The 21,255-nt window shown below is 54.4% G+C and overlaps 8 protein-coding genes across 8 annotated transcripts; 4 read left to right on the forward strand and 4 right to left on the reverse strand.

Annotated features, from left to right (window-relative positions):
- Positions 1 to 1,310: 1,310 nt before the first annotated feature.
- VTJ04DRAFT_7389 (uncharacterized protein) lies at positions 1,311 to 1,710 on the reverse strand (the record flags this gene model as incomplete). The annotated part of the gene is made up of 2 exons (XM_069365710.1): positions 1,311 to 1,419; positions 1,532 to 1,710. The coding sequence occupies 2 exons, from the start codon at positions 1,708 to 1,710 to the stop codon at positions 1,311 to 1,313; spliced, it is 288 nt and encodes a 95-aa protein (XP_069216718.1).
- A 589-nt stretch (positions 1,711 to 2,299) lies between these two features.
- VTJ04DRAFT_7390 (uncharacterized protein) lies at positions 2,300 to 2,923 on the forward strand (the record flags this gene model as incomplete). The annotated part of the gene is made up of 2 exons (XM_069365712.1): positions 2,300 to 2,565; positions 2,872 to 2,923. The coding sequence occupies 2 exons, from the start codon at positions 2,300 to 2,302 to the stop codon at positions 2,921 to 2,923; spliced, it is 318 nt and encodes a 105-aa protein (XP_069216719.1).
- A 93-nt stretch (positions 2,924 to 3,016) lies between these two features.
- On the forward strand, positions 3,017 to 4,884 carry VTJ04DRAFT_7391 (uncharacterized protein; the record flags this gene model as incomplete). The annotated part of the gene is made up of 5 exons (XM_069365713.1): positions 3,017 to 3,107; positions 3,187 to 3,243; positions 3,415 to 3,480; positions 3,611 to 3,844; positions 4,136 to 4,884. 5 exons carry the CDS (start codon positions 3,017 to 3,019, stop codon positions 4,882 to 4,884), a joined length of 1,197 nt encoding a protein of 398 aa, XP_069216720.1.
- A 449-nt stretch (positions 4,885 to 5,333) lies between these two features.
- Positions 5,334 to 6,243, reverse strand: VTJ04DRAFT_7392 (uncharacterized protein; the record flags this gene model as incomplete). The annotated part of the gene is made up of 2 exons (XM_069365714.1): positions 5,334 to 5,604; positions 6,188 to 6,243. The coding sequence occupies 2 exons, from the start codon at positions 6,241 to 6,243 to the stop codon at positions 5,334 to 5,336; spliced, it is 327 nt and encodes a 108-aa protein (XP_069216721.1).
- A 270-nt stretch (positions 6,244 to 6,513) lies between these two features.
- VTJ04DRAFT_7393 (uncharacterized protein) lies at positions 6,514 to 7,346 on the forward strand (the record flags this gene model as incomplete). Its single annotated transcript, XM_069365715.1, has 3 exons — positions 6,514 to 6,713; positions 7,219 to 7,256; positions 7,315 to 7,346. The coding sequence occupies 3 exons, from the start codon at positions 6,514 to 6,516 to the stop codon at positions 7,344 to 7,346; spliced, it is 270 nt and encodes an 89-aa protein (XP_069216722.1).
- Positions 7,347 to 13,093: 5,747 nt separating this feature from the next.
- On the forward strand, positions 13,094 to 17,133 carry VTJ04DRAFT_7394 (uncharacterized protein; the record flags this gene model as incomplete). Its single annotated transcript, XM_069365716.1, has 4 exons — positions 13,094 to 14,123; positions 14,188 to 14,259; positions 14,313 to 14,531; positions 14,597 to 17,133. 4 exons carry the CDS (start codon positions 13,094 to 13,096, stop codon positions 17,131 to 17,133), a joined length of 3,858 nt encoding a protein of 1,285 aa, XP_069216723.1.
- A 16-nt stretch (positions 17,134 to 17,149) lies between these two features.
- VTJ04DRAFT_7395 (uncharacterized protein) lies at positions 17,150 to 17,807 on the reverse strand (the record flags this gene model as incomplete). The annotated part of the gene is made up of 2 exons (XM_069365717.1): positions 17,150 to 17,172; positions 17,228 to 17,807. 2 exons carry the CDS (start codon positions 17,805 to 17,807, stop codon positions 17,150 to 17,152), a joined length of 603 nt encoding a protein of 200 aa, XP_069216724.1.
- A 425-nt stretch (positions 17,808 to 18,232) lies between these two features.
- Positions 18,233 to 20,308, reverse strand: VTJ04DRAFT_7396 (uncharacterized protein; the record flags this gene model as incomplete). The annotated part of the gene is made up of 4 exons (XM_069365718.1): positions 18,233 to 18,664; positions 19,683 to 19,896; positions 19,963 to 20,154; positions 20,226 to 20,308. 4 exons carry the CDS (start codon positions 20,306 to 20,308, stop codon positions 18,233 to 18,235), a joined length of 921 nt encoding a protein of 306 aa, XP_069216725.1.
- Between the last annotated feature and the right edge of the window lie 947 nt (positions 20,309 to 21,255).

Genomic DNA, 21,255 nt, shown 5'->3' on the forward strand with positions numbered 1-21,255 from the left:
TTAGTTTAGTTTTTTTTAGTTTTTTTTTTTTTTTTTTTTTTTTTTTTTTTTTTTTTTTTTTTTTTAAGTAATAACGGGACTATCAGGAATGTGCTCACTGTGAAAGGACACAGAAAAGCAATGCTCTGGGTGGGTCCCAGAAACTCGTGACGTGATGAGGTTGCAGCGACAGGAAGGATGGCACACCCGCTTGCTGTGTTCCGACATTCCTGGTGGTGGGGCAGCGAGCATGAGACGACCTCAATGGGAAGGCCCGTCGAATTCCCAATGTTGCGATGCCGTACTCGGCGCAAAGACGGAGACCCGGCCGCCATGAGGTGTGAGGTGATACAAAGCATATGGATCATAGAACTCGGGCGGTGAGATGGCTTCCAGTTTTACCCGCTTTCATAGAGGAAAAAACCGGATTCCAACACCTGATCAAAATCGACGCTCCACTGTCTGGAAAGGTGAAGCCATAGGACTGTCCTAAAGTGCAACGAAAACTGAGTGATCCTCGAAGTCTGCCCAACACCGGCGCAGCAGTGCTTTGAGGAGCCACATTCTTCAACCCCTAACCACCAGGCACCTTCAGCAACGAGACCTTAGGGTTCGCAGAAAGGTCTGCGAGATATTTCCCTCGCTTGATGCAGCATGACCGTGATGGCGCCGGGCAGATGAAACCCAACAAATAAAGGTGCCCGAAGCGCGCTGCTCACGTGTTGTGGGTGGCATTCGGGTCGGGCTGAACGGGACAGACGGAAACAACCTGAGAACTCGGCAGTCGATGGTTCTTTGAAGTAGCGAGGAGCTGACTTAGGGAGATATTGGATGGGAAGGAATATGCTCAACTTCAATGATTTGGGGTTGGTCAGACCATGTTAGGAACATCGCACCGGAGGCAGACTTGACATTCCCCGGTCCTCCTTCTGGTCGGCCAGGTTGCCTCTCCCATCACAAACCCCACGTTCTGCGGCTAACAGGACAGGTATGTGGCGCATTGGGCCTCAGAGTATCTCCGGATCGAGTTTTGTCTTGTAAAAGCATCGTCGTCTGCAGACGAAGGGCCTGTGTCTTGTTACCAACAACCTGGAAAGGCATAACCGTCCGGTCTGAGATGTGCCGTGGGAACTATCACCTTCGGCTGAAGGCCTCAAAGACCAGATGATAGTTTGTAGCAACCCCTTAAATTACCACAAAAGATCTGAGCAGAGACGTGGTGCGAGCTGAAGAGTGTCCGGTAAAGGGATCACATCGTCGGATTGGCGGGGCCTCAGGATGTGAGACGCTGGGTTGTCTCCGCGTCCCCACGGTGTCTCGGTCTTTTGGCATCACCTCGACAGCTCCAGAACTTGCATCGGATCGTCGATGGTCTGCAGGAGCACTGAGAACCAAATCTCGCGCTTCAGGGTTTGGAGGAGGCCTAGGTCGGTTCGAGTACTGATGCATGGTTTCTGAGCGCCAACCCAACCATACCGAATTCCACAAGAGTGCCAGCTTGATGCGATGCCCCCGATTCGTTCGAAAGCCAGCTTTGGGTGATCATACATACAGCCTCGGCTGTGCGGAGTCGCTGCTGTCGTTGGGCAGAAGGCTGGCTGGTTGTGTCACCCACCCCCCTTGGTCAATGGCAACCAAGAGCTCATCGTCGTTCGGCAGCTGAGTAATACGGACATCAACCAAGTGTTGGATCTTGCAGCTGCACAAACTCGGGCTTCCTGTAAGAAGCATCGCATCGCAAAGGGAGGGACGTGGAGGGTTCGCGTCGCGGGGTCGCGTAACGACCTGTCGCAACGTTGTTGAAGTTGATGAAATAACAGCCTTTGTCTCGCAGCCGCGTTTTGGACTCGAAAGCGCGATGCCTAGAGTGTTCTAGAAACGAGGATAGAATGGCAGAATATCGGACTAAATCTTTCAACCCGTTTACAACAGTTGGTGATGTGAAAGGAGACAATGAAACAAGGATGAGTAGCACATAGTCTACGTACTTCACCTTCAAGCTTTCCGCTGGAACAACTCTCCTCGGAGGCGAGGTTGGGTGCAACCAGGAAGGCGCAAACCGTCCACAAATACTTACCCACCTCAGGACCTGAGTACCTTAGATGCAGATATCCATGTTCAGAAGAGAAGGTTCATTTCCCATCATAGGTTGCTTTCCATCTCAGCTTCTACGACGTACATTGGCCGCGAGTGTCAACTGTTTTATGAACTGAGTTGCTCCGTGTACGGACAAGTCGTTCTGGGCATTTGCGGCGTGTGATCCGTGGCTCCGCACCTCCCCTTGTGTCCCGTCTCCACGAATCGAAAAAGGGGAGGACGCATGTGCGTGAGCCAGGAAAAAGCCAAGAAGGTCGAACTTTCCACTTTTCCACTCGCCCCCGGCTTTCCCAACCCTCCACCCCCCATCTCGCGACAAAAAAAGTGGAAGGAACGAACCTTGAAAATTCCAGGTGGAAGCCTTCCCATTTTTCTTCCCGTTTTCCTTCGTGTCCTTGTTCATCGCTTTGGATCACTTCACGGGATCACTTCACCCAACCTCAGCGTCCAGGTAGAGTCAGTTCCACCGTTCTACTCTACAGTTCTGCGGTGAGTTGTTTTCTGCATTCTGGAAGCTTGCCGAGGAAGAAAATAATCCGAAGACAATTTTCTTCCGGGCCGCTCTCCGCTGGCTCTTCCCTTCCACCCTCTTCGGCCTGAGGTGGTTCGTTCAGCTCATCCCTTGGGCCCCCTTTCCCAAAAGCTCCAGCACCAGCACCAGGACCCCAAGTCATCCTGCAACCACAACCACATCCGCCCCGACCATCTGCGACGGGCACATGTCGTTGTCGCGTTCTCCCAGCGCAACGCCTGCTGCGTGCATTGCATGCTAACTCGATCAGTTGCATCGCCCAGCCCTCAAAAGACGCTCACCTTTCCTGATTTTGTTGTGCTTCCATTGTCGTAGCGCAACTCTCGACAACGCCTCGCTGCGCCTTCCCGGTCCACACCCTCGTCGACTTCCGTCAACGCCGATCCATCCTCTCATCTAACCATCATCATGGCGAACTACTACGACTCTTCGTCGTCGCCATGGCCTGCCGCCGGTCAGCAAGGTTGGGACCACCAAACCCCGCCGCCCGCCCGCTCCGGTTCGTCATCATTACATTACAGAGACTCGGGCGCTATCATCCCGATCCTTCTTTTCACCGCTAACCCACATGTCAACAGGCGCCAACTCTGCCATCCCTCGTGAGGAACCGACTGCTTTCCTGCACCAGTTTGAGGGTACGTTTTGCCCTTTGTCGTCCCTCTTTGGTCGTCGCGGCCATCCGCCGATCCCGGATGCCATATAGATGTGGAGCCACCGTGGCCTCCAGTCTATCCGCCTTCTCCCCACGCATCTCGAGGCCACATAACGTCCATGGCACTGATCAGGTGTTAACAATACTCTTGCAGAGGTCGACCGTGCCATCGACAACCTTGTCAAGAGCGGAAAGATGTTCGGAGGACTCGGGCCCCGTCGTGAGTCCATGCCCTATCCCGGTCCCCCGAGGATGTACCCCGTCTTTCCAGTCGGTAAGTATACCGGGAAACTGGCCGGGCCGCCATCAAACAGCCCGACCCAACTGACTTTTCACCCTGCTCCCCCTAGATGGACGCCCGCCCGTCGGCCCCGGCCCCCGTCCCCACCCCGTCGCGCCTGATTTTGGCGACGCCCGCGGCCCCCACCCTGCCACCAACCTGCAGAGCTTCTACGCAACCCAGCGGCACCAGCCTTCGCGCGGCTCCAACGAGGCGGAACAGATGATGCAGGCCAAGAGGAGATTGGCCGCTCAGCGGGAGCGAGAGCTGCGGAACTACCATCAAGAGCAGCAGTACAATCGAAGTAGGCCGCCCTCTTCTGTATAGCATCCACAAGTCTTGCTACCAGAGCGAGAGTCAAAAATCATAGACAGCCTTCTCAGGGTTACCGCGAGGGCTTCTCTTCTTGTTCCCCCTCTGTTATGGTTGCACCACAAGTGCGGTCCGACGTCGTCTTGTCCTGTGCTCTCTGGAAGTGTGTGAAGACGGGAGACGGCGCGTCAACGCGGAGGGGGAAACATCTCCTCTGGTGGCTGGACTCTGTCGAGAAGAAGCTGAGGAACGGTTGAGCTAACATGGCTTTGTCTGTTTCTAGCTGTTCTCGCCGATATGACGTACGGCGGCGCCAAGCCTGATCGCACCATGAGCCCCAGCCTGTCCGAGGAGGAGCGCCGCAAGCTCATCGCCCAGCAGCGTAGCGCCCTGTATGGGGATGGTTCCTTCGGCGAAGGCGCTGGCTTCGGTGATGACGCTAGCGGTCCTCGCCCCGGTCTTGCTGGTCCCCAGACCGGCCCGGCTGCTCTGCGTGGTCACTCGCCCCTGGCATATGAATACGGCCGCGCCCCTCCCGTCCACCCTGATGCTTCTTCCCAGGCCGAAGCCGCCTCGATTCCCGCGTCGGCCGGTCCCCAGGAACAGGGTCGTGCCAACAACTCTAGCCCTCAGTCGAATCCTGGCAGCAAGGGCGTATACGATGCTCCGACTGCCCAGCCGGCCAGCCGCACCAGCGCCTCGTCCCCGGGTGGCTCACCCCCGCGTCAAGGGGCGCCCGGCAGCAAACCTGCACAATCGTCCGTCGCTCCCATCGGAACCCGCCCTTCGGTTTCGGGCCCGGCGTCGAACTCAGCCCTCAACAAGCGGTCCACTACCCCGCTGGCGTCCCCTCTCAACCAGGGATACACGGCTCCGAAGAGCGATGAGAATGCCACCGCCACCACCACTGCCACCACCACACCGTCCTCGACCACCGTCGAGGGTGGCAATGTTGGTCTTGCTGGCTGGGGCGCCCGCCCGAACGGCTGGGGCGGCAAGTCTGGTCTTGGTCAGGCTAGTGTCTGGGGTTAAGTTGTTGGTCTGCATTATGTTTTCGGGTTGTTCGCCTTTGTTGCCGGCACCCCTCATCAGGTGACAATCAAGATGGGTCAGCGTTTCGGATGCGGAGTCCTGGAGTTGCGTACACATTCATCAGGATGGTATCGGGGTGGTGAGAAGCTATATTCAAGAAGGCTGGCTGGCACACGATTACACGGACATGGCAGAGTCGGCGCGGAGTAAAAGTTTTGTGCGGAAACAACATTCAGGTTGGTGTTGGTGGGTGCTTTAGGGTTTCTCTCGGGAAAGGAACAGGGCACTGGGGGGTTGGTTTGCTGGCTGGCATATACGGATGGGAAACTTTATGGGACTTCAACACAGGGCGGAGTGCAGGGCGTGTTAAGAGGTTGTTTAGGTCGGTCGTTGGTCGGTCTCTTTTTCGTTCTTTGCGCAAAAGAGGTGGGATATTAAAACTGGTTGCTCTACGTACTGGACCTCGCTTTACATGGAAAGGGAGTTTTGGTGTGTGGGGAAACTGGTGTAGTGGAGGATTTCACGGATGAATGAATGGACGCAGGGATAGGTGAAATTGTCTTTTTCCATCTTGTCAAGGTTGATTGGTTGGGGACTTTCTTTTTTCTCTTTCTTCCATCTTCCACTTTAATTCCACTGGCATCATTGAGAGTTGATTCGGCGCCTGGCTGGGGTTCTTTTGGTATCTTAAGGGAGTTGGTCTGATCCTTGAACAGTTGCCTGGAGGTGTGGGATTTGATGATACCTTTTTTTTTTCTTCCATGGACTCAAGTAAAACATCAAGAGCGGAAAGACACATTGATATTTGGGCATTTAATTCAAAAGCCAGGTGCTTACATTTTGAGACTGGAGAAGAAGAGGGAGTATCCACATTGCTATAATCGATGGACTGAGCCAGCAAGGTGGGACTTGGACGCCATCACTGCTCCGCATTGTTAGATTGAATGATAATACCCAACGAGGTTTGGTCCGAGACCAGGGTGATTGTCGCCATGCTATCTCATCCAGATATACATCACGAGGATCAAACGTGAGAAGGCTCAAGGAAGTTCGTTTCCACTGGTGAACATATGCTACCGCACCAAGGACACCACAAGCTGTCTCTGCAGACACAGACTGCGCTTACAGCGGTAAGGACTTCTATAAGATCATTTGGCATGGCTACCGATCATCCTCTGGGCATTGTACGCATCTCAAGAACTCTCTGTCTTATGCCCTCTTAGGCAAGGTGTCCCCATCCACGCCAACACATCCCCGTCCATTGTTGGTGTATGTGTTGACGCTCTCATGGATGACAGCTAACAAAGGAAGCTCGACCTCCGAGGATGCCTTCGTGGATATTCGAAATGACGTTGTCATTGGCCATGTGGCAACACGCAACAGAAAAGGGTGAGGTTCAGTGTTTTGCAAGGAGGCTCGAGGATGGGTATATATACCTAGGAATGTTGGGCAGGAACTCTCTCAGCACCTGGCTTTACGGAGTACGCGACTACATCCTCATTATTCTCTCTTCAATCACCATCATTACCCGCATCGACATCCACTGGCGTAACATAAGAACAACCCTTGACTGCCCTAAGATCAACAACAGCCCCTCCGCTCACATCACCTACACAAGTCCAAAACAAAATGGCTTACAACCACCTCTCCATCTCCGAGCTGGAAAGCCTCATCAAGGACCTCAAAGGCTACAAGTCCATCGGGGCCAGCATTGGCGCCAAACCCAGCACCTCCACGAAGACCGTCTCGGAGCTCAGTGTTTTGAGCGATGCCGAGCTTCTGGCTCGCATCAACAAGTTTGAGAGCAGTCGCATCTCGTCGAAGAAGAAGTGAGGGATGGAGGGATACCAATGGCCCAGACAAACATTTGAGTGATATATTGGGTTTGGTAGTTTGATGGTGACAGCCGTGGTTCTTGATGCGAACGCATTGAACTTGGGGATAAGTGCGGTGGGTTGATGTGAGGTCCCGACGTCAGAAGACAACTTCTTTTCTTTTAGATCTCTTTCTTTTTGTATTGATTATCCTTAGGATTCTTTCATTAATAACGGATTCCATCGTTTTTGAAACTCCGAACTTTACGTGCCTTCATTCAAGTCGTGATGCCAGTTGTTGCATGGACTTGGGAGTTGGAGCACATTCGGGACACCCGGCCCCACTCTCTCCGAGTGGGTTCGGCTTTGGTCGGGAACTGTGGGGCATCCAGGGCGGCACCTCCGGTGACCCGGATTTTTCAATCGTACCGTGTCAGAAATGCTGCAGAGATCAGTTGAATCGCTCGCTTTTTCCAGACGGTCATCCCAACTTCTGATAGATTGACGGCTAATAATCAAGAAACTGCTCAAGACGCCTGTCCGTCGGCTCCGAAGTTCGTATGTACAGGATTCGAAGTCCCTGACTTGGGCAACAACAGGCTGACTAACGTCCCAGGGCCGTTGGGCAGAAAATCCAAGGAGACTTAATCCTCCCCAATGCGCCTTTCATGCAAGCAGCCTTCACTTCACGCATGCAGTTGAGCTTCCTTCAAGAAATGCTGTCGATTCAACTCAATGTGCCATCTCAGCACAGTTTACAGGAACATCCGGCCAACTTCAGCCGTCTGCTCCCACTAAGCCGGGCCATTGGTCCTCCCGAGCCCGGATGAGTTCCCCGGCCGTTGTGAGCGGGCTGCGGCAGAGGAACGGTGCTTGCCGCAAATGCGGCCAACCGGGTCGCAGAAACCTCATCTGTGACCGACCGCACCGTGTTAGGAACATGATATGCCGCCGTGCGGCTCAGCATCGTACCTTGAGCGATCACGAGGAGGACGAACGAAGGGAGTCTGTTGTTAGGGTTGGAAATGCTGAGTTAAACCACTTAATAGTGCCGTGTTGCCTTCCAGGCTGCATGTTTATTGCCTTTCCCCGGTGTAAGTCCAAATAAGCCTCGATAGGTGTACATACAACAGAAGAAACCCGTTGGTCAGGAAAACGTTAGCAGTGGTGGATTCGGAATGACCGGCTACGACAGTGTTACGTTGTTACTCAGCCTGCCTGCTCACTTCGGCCTCACTCAGAATGCGATGCTCTCTGTGGATGAGGCCGCGTTGTCTGACTATGCGTCTGCCTGCCTGCTTGCCTTCGTGTTGGTCACCAGATCAGGTCACATCGGTGCTGTTTGTCGCCGACCTGGGGGAAACGAAGAATGGGGAGCTACCTCAGGTAGACAGACCTGCATGGCTAGAATACCTCTCCCAGCAAGAGGCAGGCGGCCGGCTACGAACCCCCTTTTGGAGAGCTCAGAATCATCTGGGGGTTGACTTCGAGCTCGGCCTTTGGATGGCCGGCGACGGGGTATCTTCGAGGTACAGGTGGGTGGTGTCCACGGCGTTGGGGTACTGGATGATCAACCTCAAGATGCGTGGTATATTTCTGTAAAGCAAGTTTCAAGTTCACATTGCGTCAATGGCGTCAGGCCACCTGGGAGATTGACTGATCGGCTGGCGAGGGGGAGTTTCTAGCCTTCCTTTTCCAGCAGAGACAAAACGTCACTCCTTCCTTCATCGTGAAGCCAGCGTTGTATTCATCGCTGTGGGTCGCAAGTAAACGGCAGCTCGAAGGTGCTGGGCAGGTTCTGGGCTGCGTGATCTGACATTTGTTATCAGTTTCTGTCAGGCAGTTCTGCTTAACTATATTTTACCAAGCTTGTCGAGTCAAGCAAGTAAGCCTTAAACCAGCAATCGGCCTTCTCGAGTGTTTCTAGATGCCATCCGATGTCTGGACTACATGTGGTTGAAAGTGCAGTTCCTGGTGGCACATGAGGCTTCCTACTCGATTGGGTTGCCAAGGCTTCTTTTGCTGCTCTTCGACCACCTATCCAAGCACCGGCCTTGTGTTGGGTTTGACTTGTCCAGAGGCGAAACGGATACGACTCGGCATGGCATGCCGCAAACCCCTGGGCCGAGGACAAAGCACACTTCACGAAAGAGATGTCTTGGACAAGTCTACCAGAGTGGGCCGGCAGGCACAGAATGAACCGGGGGTTTCTTTGTTTGTGAGCCACAAAGACTGGTTGGCATTACCTCGATATCTTGAACATTCTTGCCCGAAAGCTATGTATGGAGGTCAGGTAAAGTTTAGACGAGTGCCTTGCTGGGGTTGAAACACCGGCCATGGGTCGCGAAGAACACCTTACCTCGCCTAGCATCAGGCGGGACTAGCAGCCAGAAACGTGGTTGGAGCAACCTGGGCGGCGGCTCGGATGACCACCTCCGCAGTGACGATGGAGTGCGATTTAAGACGGAGGTGATTCAACCTGGACGTTGAGAAAGGCGTCGCCGAGAAACAACCCCCTGTCCGCACTTCCGCTGCCACAGGTATGCCATTTTTTTTGCGTGTTCAAGCCGGTTTCCCGGATACTTGACATGCACACTTATTGCTGTTGACAGAAATAGCCGTGGGTTCCGTCGGACCCGCCCGGGAATAGATGACGGCGGAATAGTTACCTAGGTACGGAAGACCTACTTACCCGACCCGGCGGGAGCGCCGCCCCAGCATTGAGGACTTTGCTTGACGTGTGACGTCTATCTGGCTACGCGCCTAGGTGGGATGGAGGGTTTCTGTGCATCTCGGCTGACAGTTCCGCTGGGGTGGTGTCTTGCTGCGCACAACGAACAGTAGGGTTAGTAATAAATCTCTTTGGTGATGGTGCCAGGGACACGGGGCGGATATGTGGTCCTACGCACGATTGATGGATGAAAACAATAAATGGGTGGTTGAGTGAAACCCTGAGGAAGTGAGCCCTCCGATCCGAACGGCTGTCCCCCCCCACTGCAGTAGGCCGGCGACGATTTGCGGGGTTGTGGGGATGCAGCCCTGGGATCAGCGAACTCGCATGATGCCCCAGAACGGACGGGAAGGATTCCAGAGGCTAAGATCGGGGCCGCGATGGTTGCGGTCTCTTGGGCTGAAGAGTCACCGGATCGGATCTGGAGGATGCACACAATTTGGGGTTCTTGACAACTTGACTCTATGAAACCTAGGTATGTGATGTCGTCCGTGCTTCTGTCCAGCATGGTAGCCAGGTTAAGTCTATATACCTCTTTATTAGTTGAACAACCAGAGCCAATGTCAAATGCGCACCTTGGGTTCCATTGCAGGAGAGAGATCTGCCGGGATCAGCCATGATCCAAACAACATTTTCCATGATTTGCCCATGGGGGGAGACCCAAACCACACATCCGGAGAAACGGGGCCAAGCCATCAGTTTTCCTGCTCCGGTGGCTAATGTGCCTGCCCAGGGCTGCCCACCATCGAGTGACGGTCGTTGATTTTCGTTGACAATATCTAGAAGTACCAATCCTGCATTCTGATCGGTGCTTCTGCGGCTGGTTGGTCAGCCGGTGTTCGGCGGTTCCTAGGCTGACTGGAAACTCGGCGTTTCCCGGCCCGACACAGAGGTGGAGTGTGGCTTGGTCCTCGAGATGATGTGGGTTGGTCTTGTTATCGGGAGAGGCGAAATGTATAGGCATCATCTGGACTTAGCTGATGTATGCAGTTGAGACAAATCTTTGGAAGTACAGTAAGCTGAGGTCGGAGGAGTTAACGGGTGTCCTCCGTCTTGTGTTCGCGATGTTGTGTAACCGGAAGAGGAGAAACCGGGTCAGAACAACCACCTCGTTGCGTTGTGGCTGTGGTCTAGTCCAGGCAGACGAAGAGGGATGAATACCTAGAGAGATACCATGGGCTGAAACTTGTTGACTCAGAACATTCGTCACTTGGGCTACTCGGGTCTCTAAGCCAGCAAGTCCCTGACCTAGGCACCTGCTAGGTCAGCCCCGAATAACAGAAGTTGGTTGTCATTGGATGTCTTGCACTTGGGAGAAGGAACCAACCTTCCCCCAAACACTGTTGGGAAACGAAGGGAAACTAAGGTTAATTGTTTCACAACATCAGACTGATCGCAGAGGCAAGTCAGCTGGGATGGCCTCTGGCTCCCTACCTATACACCTGGGACTGAGCTAGTCCAGCCCATCAGATTAATGCCCAGGTCAGGTAGTTTCGTCTCAACTTCCCTTTCATATCATGATTCCTGCATCTTTTGCTTTGGTCACTTCGGCCATTCTTGTGGCGCACTGTTGACGTTGCAAACTGTGTGGCCTCGGCGGTGGACACTTGAATCTAACAGGTGCAAAGAGGGACAAGCATGTCGTGTGCCGTGAGGGGTAGCAAGGACAGAGAAAGTCTTGTTCAGGTCCTTGGCTGCTGAGGACAAAGACTAGCAAACGTGTGAGACGGGAAGTCTGGTATAATGGTTGGCAATAGGAGAAAGCCCGCAAGTTACACTGGCAGCGGTTAAAGGGCTAGTTGGCCTAAGGTATCTAGATCCAATTACTTCCATGACAATTCTTTTGCAGCTGAGGATGCTCTATAGAGCATGAACTTGGTAATAGGAGCAGTTGTAAGAGAACAGATGAGGTGCCCGAGCGCAACCACAAGTCTTGAAGGCTCTACCACATCGCAAGGTCCTCGGAGTTTAGAGTTTGGTCCGTGTGTGGTATTCGCAGCAATCTCACGGCTTGGCCCTCCTTTTTTGCGACTTCCCCCTGAAGACCAGGAACGGGCGTGGGCTCGGCCTGGCAGCCCGGCGTTGGTCTCCCCTTGAGGACGGTCCGTCTTTGGCGGGGCTCTCTTTGGGAGAAACTTCGGCGCTCTGACTGGTTGGTGGAAGGGGTTGTGTGGGGTGGTCTTGGCGTTCCTGCTCCTTCAATTCAACGTTCGAGCCCCAAAGACACCAAGACATTCAAGTGGACATGAGTTTCCCCGAGTTGCTGTCCATACGGGTACTTCATTGTGGGCACCTGGGAATTGGCTTGATGCGCTGGATGTACGCTGGAGATTCAGCTCCGTCATTCTAGGCGTGTCCCGTATCGGATGCATGTGTGGTGTCCGGTGGCACTTGCCGCTAGTGAGAGCAACCCAACCCAGCGCACTGAAGGAACAGCCCCAATCGCAACAGCAGCGACCCAAAAGGGTCTTGACCCACTCCCGCTCAAAGCGAAACCGCCCAGCTCGCATCCATCATTGCAAGCAACGACTTGGAGGTTCAACTGGACCCCTTCTCTGCCACCGACCCGGACGAAGGCATCAAAGTTTCTCCTTGCTCTTCCTCTCGTCCTCTCTTCTTCCTCTCTTCAACCAACGCACACCATTACCTCAGGTCTTTGCTTCCCAAGATTCCCAAGGCCTGCGGCGATTTTCTCCCTGGTGCTGCACGTCAGATTCATCCATCTCAATTCCGTCCCCGGCTTGGACGCTGGCATTTATTCCAGGTTGAGCCATCTCTCTTTCTGAAGCTTGACCTCCGCCTTACCTCTACCCTCACCACAACGTCAACTCCCGACCCGTCACGGAAAAGTCACGGAAAAAACAAGGCACGAGACGGCTTCCGACAACCGGTAGACACCCACCGATTCCGCCAGCATCGACTCCCCCCGACCGACTTTGTCACGTCTTCACACGTCTTAGACCCGTCCCACGAGTCTCTCCGATCACTCCCCTTCCTTTGCCTGTGTCCACCATCGTCGCGCGTCTTTGGCCTGCCCATGTCAACACCGGCTCGTCCCGTTCGCCGCGTTTGATCACACACCCTCCTCAAGCCCTTACGAGAGCCCGTGGCTCAATCTTGATCACACCGCGCTCCTTCATCGCCGGCGTCCCGACCGCCATCTAACCTTGTGCTCCTTCAAGCGTCGAGTCTCGTTCGACGACGCCCCACAGCCCTCCGAACGGCCGTCTTTACAAAGAAGCAAGATTGACCTTAATCGGGTTCCTCTAGGAGAGTGCGGATTTCATTTCGGCTCGTCCATCCCACCTCAGTCCACGGGTGGTTCTTGGGACGACTGACGTCCGGGCATCCATCCGCCGACCCTTTGTGACCTCTGATGCTTGAGCTCGTTTGCCGTTTTGTCGTGTTGATCTCGAATCGGCTCTGCAGCTAAGTGAGCACCCATCGGCGATACTTATTCTCTCTGCGTCTAATTTCCGCGACTCGTTGACTGCGCTGGTGTTCTGGTCGCTTCAGTCGCGGAAATCGGCTTTGCTTCCCGCCGCATCCGCCCGCAGGGTTCATCCCGACAGTCCGCAACACATCGACAGCGCTCCGCATCGCCACTTACCGGGCCAAACTTCGCAAGCGGTCCACCCGAAAGCTGTTGGCCGCCTTCAGATTCATGGACAGCCAGCCCACCACGGCTGAATCCCAGCATCGCTACCCGTCACACACTTGGTCAAGTGTCCCCGCAGCGTCGACAACCGCGACTCCCAGAGCCAACCCGACCTCACCCGCCGACACAGGCTCCCCCAGCCTCCTCGGGCCACAGCTCGATATCCTCCCCATCCTCCTGAACCAGCAGATCTACCACGAAAAGCTCCTCCAATACAACAAGCTCCTTTCCACCGGCAGAGGTAGTGCAGGCGTTCCCCAGAACCCCTCGCTTCCTTCTGCCGTCTCGTCACCAAAATCCAAGAGCAACACGCGGTCAAGGTCCTCGTCCAAGGTGTCAAACAAGGACAGTAACGCCAAGCAGGCTGTTCAGAGCTGTCATGGGAATAGGGCGCACAAACCATCCGACATCGCCGAACGTGCGCCTATGAAACCGGCGAAGGAAGTATCATCCAAGATGTCGGCCAAGAAGAATCAGGAACAACCCGCGAACCCCAGCCGCGACGGGTCGGCCAAGCTACCAGCTTCATCAGCTCAGAACGCCAACACGTTTTCTGCGTCACAATCAAGCTCGGTACCCTCGACTCCGCATCAACACCCTCGGAAATTCTCGTTTGAGTCCCGAGAACATTCGCCTGGTGCGACGAATAACCACTCGCCGAGATCGGCGTACTCAGAGACCAACGGCAATGTACCATCTCTCCGTCCGCTGCCACCCCGATTTGGCGGGTGTCGTTTCGAGACGGCCATCCCACATTCCCGCCGAAGGATGCCCTACAGCCTGGGGACAGACAAGCTGGAAAAGGTGGACCCAGAAAAGATCAAGAGCAAGCTTTCAGACGAGGAGGAGAAGAAGCTTGAGGCCGACATGCGCGAATTATACAACAGGTTATTGCCGACCGAGAAGATCGAGCAAAATCGGAAGCGGCTTGTTGAGAAGCTCGAGAAGTTGTTTAATGACGAGTGGCCAGGGCACGATATCAAGGTGCACTTGTTTGGTTCATCTGGGAACCTGCTGTGCTCGGACGACTCGGACGGTAGGCATTTCCTGAGCCCAAGAACTTGTCCTTGTCGAAATTGAGAGATGCTGACGAATGGCAGTGGACATATGCATCACCACCCCGTGGAAAGAGCTCGAGAGCGTTTGCCTGATCGCAGATCTCCTCCACCGACGTGAGGCGCCCCGTACATCCCCTCCTTCAATACAACGCTAACACGATTGGCAGACGGCATGGAAAAGGTCGTTTGTGTCTCTTCGGCCAAGGTGCCGATCGTCAAGATCTGGGACCCCGAGCTGAAGCTCGCATGCGACATGAATGTCAACAACACATTGGCCCTAGAAAATACGCGCATGGTGCGGACGTACGTTAGCATCGACGAACGCGTGCGCCCCTTGGCCATCATCATCAAGTACTGGACACGGAGGAGGATCATCAATGATGCTGGTTTGTGGCACCCTTCGTCCTTTTGCTGCTAGTTTCCTCCAGCTCTGACGTCGTATCTCTCACAGCTTTCGGTGGAACTCTGAGTTCATACACCTGGATTTGCATGGTCATTGCGTTCCTCCAGCTCCGCGACCCTCCGGTGCTTCCTGCTCTCCATCAGCGCCACAACCTGAAGCTCATGAAACCCGATGGGACACGAAGCGAGTTTGCTGATGACTTGTCGAAACTTCGGGGCTTCGGGGCCAAGAATAAGGAGAGCCTGGCGACGCTGCTATTCGAGTTCTTCCGCTTTTATGCCCACGAGTTCGATTACGACAAGTACGCGCTTTCGATACGGATGGGGAAGCTCTTGACAAAACAAGAGAAAAAGTGGCACATCGGGTCCAACAATGCTCTCTGCGTCGAGGAACCATTCAACACAATACGAAATCTGGGGAATACTGCGGACGACACGTCGTTCCGCGGCCTTCACATGGAACTGAGGCGTGCCTTTGATCTGGTGGCTGAGGCCAAGTTGGACGAGTGCTGCGAGGAGTACGTGTTCCCAAAGGAGGAGGAGAGGATATGGCAAAAGCCAGCTCCAGCGCCAAGGCCCATTCTCCTCAGGAGTTCATCACAACAGCAGCACCAACAGGGCGGCCGCCTCCGTAGCGGAGGATATCGGGGGAACCGGCCCTTCCACCGTAACGGCGGGAATGGGAATCGCCGGACCTCGTCAAGTGTCGGCTATGATGCCAACCAGACGTTCGCAACTCCTGGGATATCCGCAACGATCGGGCCCCACGATCTGCTGTGGTACCAGGCTCAAAGCCCAGCGACAATTCCCAATGAACTCTTGGCAACCTCGTTGCATCAGCTCGCCACTCAGGATATGCGGTTCCAGCTGTATACCCAACTCAACCAACAGCAGCAGGCGATTGCTCACGCCCAGCGACTGCAGAACGGATCCGCCGCGGATCGGTCCCGCACCAACTCGTTCGACAGCCCTCCGCTGTCGGCCCCCGTCCGACCTGACATCGTCTACAGCTTTGGGTTCCCATTACAAGGCCAGTTTTTCCAGCCGACGTTTGCGCCATATCCCTCTTCTCCGTCCACGACAACCGCGTCAACCAGCGGTCAGCCCGAATTCCGGAGGAGTCTGCACCGCAATACGTCCACAAGCGAATCCGGTGGTTCGACAGGCAGCAGCACCATTCGGTCCCAATCTCAACCGGCGTCGAGGACCCCGCTGGCGACGACGTCGTCTCTGGCCACTTACTCAACGTCGAATCAGCCGTACCCAACGGTGGTGGCCCCGTCTCGGCAGATGAACGGTGGCCAAGTCCCCAGCCTTGTTGCGGACGAGACTGGGGGTGGTGACCCTGGTTTCGACGATGACAGCACCCCGAAGGTCATGTCGGAGGTGCCGCCACAGGATGATGGCCCTCGCTACATTGGGTATTATGTGAACGATCAGTCCGGTCACGGCGGTCGGCCATCCAATGGGGCTTCCAACAACAGCACTGCGCCTGAGACCAAACCGGCTGGTCAAGGAGGAGGGGGCCGGCGTCGATTGTCCACTGATCAGTTGCCATCAGCCATTCTCGACCGGCGTATGAAGCGGACCTCGCGGTCGCCGTCGCCGGCCGCTCCGACGGGGCACGCAAGGGCGGTCTCGTCCATTGGGGTCAACTCGGCCCCTCTGCTGTCGGCGCCCTTCGTGCATGCCAACGGACACGTGTCGTCGAAGCCACTCGTGGTCAACGGGACGGTGCCTGTCGTCTCCTCACATCAGGTACCCAGTCGCCCACCTGCCGCACCCGAACATGCTGCAGCTGATTTCGATGAGAACGCTCTACATATTGTTCAGGGCACTCCCAGTAACAGCTCATGGCCGGAACAACAGGCAACACCCCCGACCAGCCGTGGTGATTCTGTCTCCACGCCTGTCTCGCAGCGACCTGTGATTGTGAACGGCTCATCCACGAACCGGTCACCAGCGGCCATGTCGAGCTTAATGGACGCGACGCTCCAACAACGGATTGCTATGGGAGCTGCCCTTCATTTCCCGTATCCGGCGATGATGACTGACCACACGGGTATGCACACGTTCTCCCGCATTCATCACGCTCGGCAGTTGGCCCCGCTGGACCTTGCGACAACTGAGTACACCGCCCAGCAAGAGTTCCCTCACCTGTCTCCAGTCTACGAGCATCGCACACCGTCTCCGACCGCCTCTAGGAAGTTCGATCCGTCGCCGGTGGTACACTCACCGAGTGGAAGCAGTCCCGCCAAGGAGCTCTCTAAGACGACACAACGTTCCGGAAGCAGCGGCAACAACAGTGGCTCGAGCAACCGACCGGCCAACGGTTCGTCGTCAGCGAGACAGCAGCAGCATGACAGCAGCAGCACGACCCGGTCGCCTGTCCATGAACAAAGGATCAACGGACTCGCCAGGGAGAATGGTCATGTCCGCGCTGCCAAGAGCCAAACTGAGAGCTTCAGTGGCTGGCAAAAGTCAAAGTCGCGCAAGAAGGGTGCGACTGACCCCAAGAACGGCGCCAGCGGCTCTTCACAAAGCGAGGTGCCTCCAAAGAATGAAGCTGACCGTAAGGGCGGCTGAGGGGACGATTTCCAAGTTATGGGCAGTGCTGGACAATTGCTTTCTTGAGCAAGTTGCATCAGCATGTCCCATGGGGTTGGCGTTGGACGAGCACCAGTTATCTGGGAGGACGACGGAAAGCTCGATGGAGCATAGGCAGCTTGTGACGGACTTTGTTGGATACTTGGTTGTCCAATCTCGCCTCTGATCTCCGCGCTCAGCTGTCTCCACGACGAGAACATCGACATCCACGAAAACGACATCTCATTCGAGAAACGCGTCTTGGTCTCAGCTTTCCAAGGGATGTGTCTTGCACACGGCATCGGGGTTCCAGACATCTGGTTGAGTGAGCGAGACAACCCCCCTTTCCCAGTGTATCCTGACGCCTCGTCAAATACGCCTGTCAGCGCCAACGCCCCATTTTTGGGGGCTTTGGATGGCTGGTGCGTGGGAACCAAAGATTGCATGAGCTTTCTTTTACCCCAGCCGATATAATTTTGCGGGCATCTGTTGCCGGGTCGGTTTGGGGCCTTACTGGCCAACCCTTCTGGGATGGTGAGCGCACGTCTTTCAGGGGTGATTTTGGGACAAATCCTGTCCAGTGTTCCGGTATTGGGTTTCACGGTGTTCGCCATCTCCAGCGTGACGGCGACAATCGACCACCACCTGAACGACAGTTGTGTACGATACAGCATCAGCCCACCGAGCTACCTGCGTTCCCTGTGGATCTTGGATGCTCGGCCTTCCCACACACGCCAATCAGCCTGACGGTCTAAACCGATCGAGAGCCTTTGTGCTGCCAGCTCCTTCACTCGCGACCTGACTTGACTTTACTCGAACTGACTCGGCAGATCAGTGAGCCATTTCCATGAACCCCATGATTTCTGATGTTTTGATTTTGAGAGGAAGACGCAAGGAAACGGAAAGAGGACGGGATCTTGCTCCCGCCATTTCGGAAAGCGAAATCGATTTCTTTATTTACTCAACCCACTAGTTATGCGACACCGTGGGGCTGTCAGTCAGCGATTCTTTTTTGGTTGGGTTCGCATTGTTGGAGTGGGGTTCGGCTGGGCCAGGGAGGACGTTGATGAGGTGGTGATTTGGGTTGCATTCATGGCGTTCAACCATCCATCCATTTGTCGATTCGGACAGGCATGCAAGCGGACAGACCGGCAAACGGGTTGGCAGGGCGAAGAAAACGGAAGGAAAGAATAGAGCAGGGACATGGGTTCTCCAACGCCACGACAGGAAGACACACGACACCAGCAACGGCAACAGGCGGGTCAGGGCAGACCAGAAGTTGTGAACACAACCAACAGGAAAAGGCATTTATGAACTGGGGGAGAGAGGCTGCTTGGCTGCCTGGCCGCCTGTTGTCGCGGACTTGATACTCATCGTCGCGGAATCGATGCTTTTCATCGCGGAATTGGTGGTTGCCGTCGTGGACTTGGTGATGATCGTCACGGAAATGGTGCCTGTCTTTGCGGAATTGGCGTTGCGTGTTTATTATCATGACTCTTGTTGGTTTGTTGGACGTCATTGTTTTTGTTCCCTACACCCCGGTTGCGTTGGTTTGGTTGGTTGGTCTCTTTCTCCGAGCATGCATGGTCTTATAGAACGGGATACCACGGTCTCTCTCTTATTATTATCATTGTTGGGTTTCTCCCCCGCTGGTTTTCTAGTCTCTGGTCTGGTGCGTCTTGTCACTTCTGGTTGCATGGTTTGCGATGCCTCTTATGGTTTTGGATGGCAGGGGAAAGGTTGGTTTGTCGAAGTATGTTTCCTCCCCTGCCTCTGATTTCGTGGGAATGATGCATGTGTGTATGTTGGTTCTGGTTTACTCCGTCGGCGTTGCGTTCCTTTCTACCTGGCATAAAGCAAGTGATGAGGTGAGCAGAGGCACACGGCAGGTAACGACACACATCGGGGACGGGTGAGAACGGAAGAGAGCAGAGAACATAAATTGGGAGATGGGAACCTTCTGAACGTTAGAGAAAATACCTAAAATACACAAAAAAATATGTCTAATAAAACCTTAACGTGCGTGGTGTGTGAGACTTGACATGCCCCATGAGAATGAGGCACCCAGTGACTAAACTTTGTGATGGCTACCTGACTATCTTACATGATTCTCACGCTACCCCCAACCCCCCTATTCCTGCGATATGTCCATGCTCCAAGGGCCTGAGAACAGTAGCATGTTTGGTCTCCCGATGATCTGTCGCTTGGAGCCAACGGAAGAGGAGGGGTTGGTGGGCAAGAAAACAAGGACCCCATCCACACATCTCAGCTGGTTGGACTCAAATATCATCCCAAATGATATCGGTTCCATTTATATGACCCAGTCTGATTTTGGGTACCCGAAGCTGGTTGCCATTCGAATCACGTATCACAACTATTTCGGAAGAAACCGTTGGGGGATGTATTGCTGCAGAGGGGGGTACTGCCTCATTCAAGGTCATTTGGATGAAGCCTGTGATCCTTTGCGCAACGCTCTCTCTGTTCTCTTCGGGGATCAATGGGAGGAGCAAGACCACAAGCAGGTTGCCATATGTGTCTAGAGCAGGCACATATAGTCGGAGCTTGACATTGTCCTTGAGATCCCTGAGTTGGCTCTGGACAAACTCGATGGTATTGTTGACCAGCTGGGTTTGCTCATCGCCTGTAATAGGACCAACGAGGGTGCCTTCGGGCCTGTTCGGGGATTCGAGCCATTCCCTCTTCTCGACGTAATCAACCATGCGCTTCCTAAGATCGTCCACGAGCTTATACTGCCGGAGAAGCCTGTCCCAGGGGACATCCGCAGAGTCGTTCACATCACCGAGAACTCCGCCCACAGTGATCAATCACTTGAGGTAGTCGAGTTTGGTGGTCTTCAGGGACTGAAGATACGACTCAACAGCCTTTTTGCCATCGTCATCGAGATGATAGATGTGAGGGATCTGGCCCAAGGCCCCCTCTACGAGGTGAATCGCTCGGATGTAATTCCAAACCCTGTCTCGTTGGGCATCCGCGGGCCCCTCGCGGAAAGGGATATCGGTCCTGAAGAATGTGTGTTAGCGGTCAATCGCTCAGACTGCATGAAACGTTATTAGGTATGAGAGGGGCCGTGCCTGCCTTCCTGGAACAAGTCGATGTTGATATGTGATGGGAGCGGGAAAGAAACCGGGATCTTGAGTGAACGGGTGGCTGTCATCTTGGCCACAGCCTCGGCCAGGTTTGACATAGCGGCGTCTGCAGAGTACTGAAGAGAGCTACTCGTTGTAACTGCTTGCTTGGTATGCCAAAGACATTGAGAACGAGGTTCCAATGCTACCTCTTATAGACATGATGAAGGGTTCTGGATTTGCAAACGCCATAGCCTCAATTTCTTACTCGCTGCGGAGTAGCTCCTCACTCATGAGCTCAGCTAGAGCATGCTGCATGAAGCTACCACTGTTCTCGGTCATTCTGCAGCCATTCTACCGCCGGCCATACGTCGTCACATCGTGGTAAGTACCAATCAGCGCCCCAGTTACCACTCTTAGCTGCTCTACCCCTCATTCAGGTAGTTGCTCAGCTGTGGAGAGTCCAACTAGTTATTCCAATCTTGCCCTCAAACATGTTGTTCTACAGGCTTATGTAGAAGGTCAAAGTGCTAAGTCGAGGTGGGCGAGTTTCCAGTATTTTCACGGCACTAACCATCACGTAGTTACAGTACTCAGATCACAGAGGCAGCCTGAACTAGGGAGATCTGCAAGACATCGGAAATACGATGCTTAGGAAGCTTTGGACTTCGTCCTGAGCAAGCCGAAGTGGGGCAAAGACTGTGAAAGGCAAGTTCTCAAGGCAAGTCCAGTCTTTCTTTGCTTAATCAGGTAAAAGTGAATAGGGAAACTGAGCTAGGAAGCGGCAAGCTCGGCAGAGATCAAATGATGGCGAGACCTACGGCTCAGCTCAACAGCTCAAATAGTCAGACTCCCACCTGAAAGGTTCCCGAAGGAACAGACACACACACACACACACACACACACACACACACACACACGGTCAGAGCACTCATAGACCATAGGCCGAACTCGGATCTCAGGTAGCGAAAGGGAGGAGCGGCTCACAGAAAGAGCATTCTACGGAACCCACACAAAGGCACGGGCTTCAAAGCCA

This window comes from Mycothermus thermophilus, assembly GCF_041956435.1.
Source record: "Mycothermus thermophilus strain CBS 625.91 unplaced genomic scaffold VTJ04scaffold_5, whole genome shotgun sequence".
Taxonomy (NCBI): domain Eukaryota; kingdom Fungi; phylum Ascomycota; class Sordariomycetes; order Sordariales; family Chaetomiaceae; genus Mycothermus; species Mycothermus thermophilus.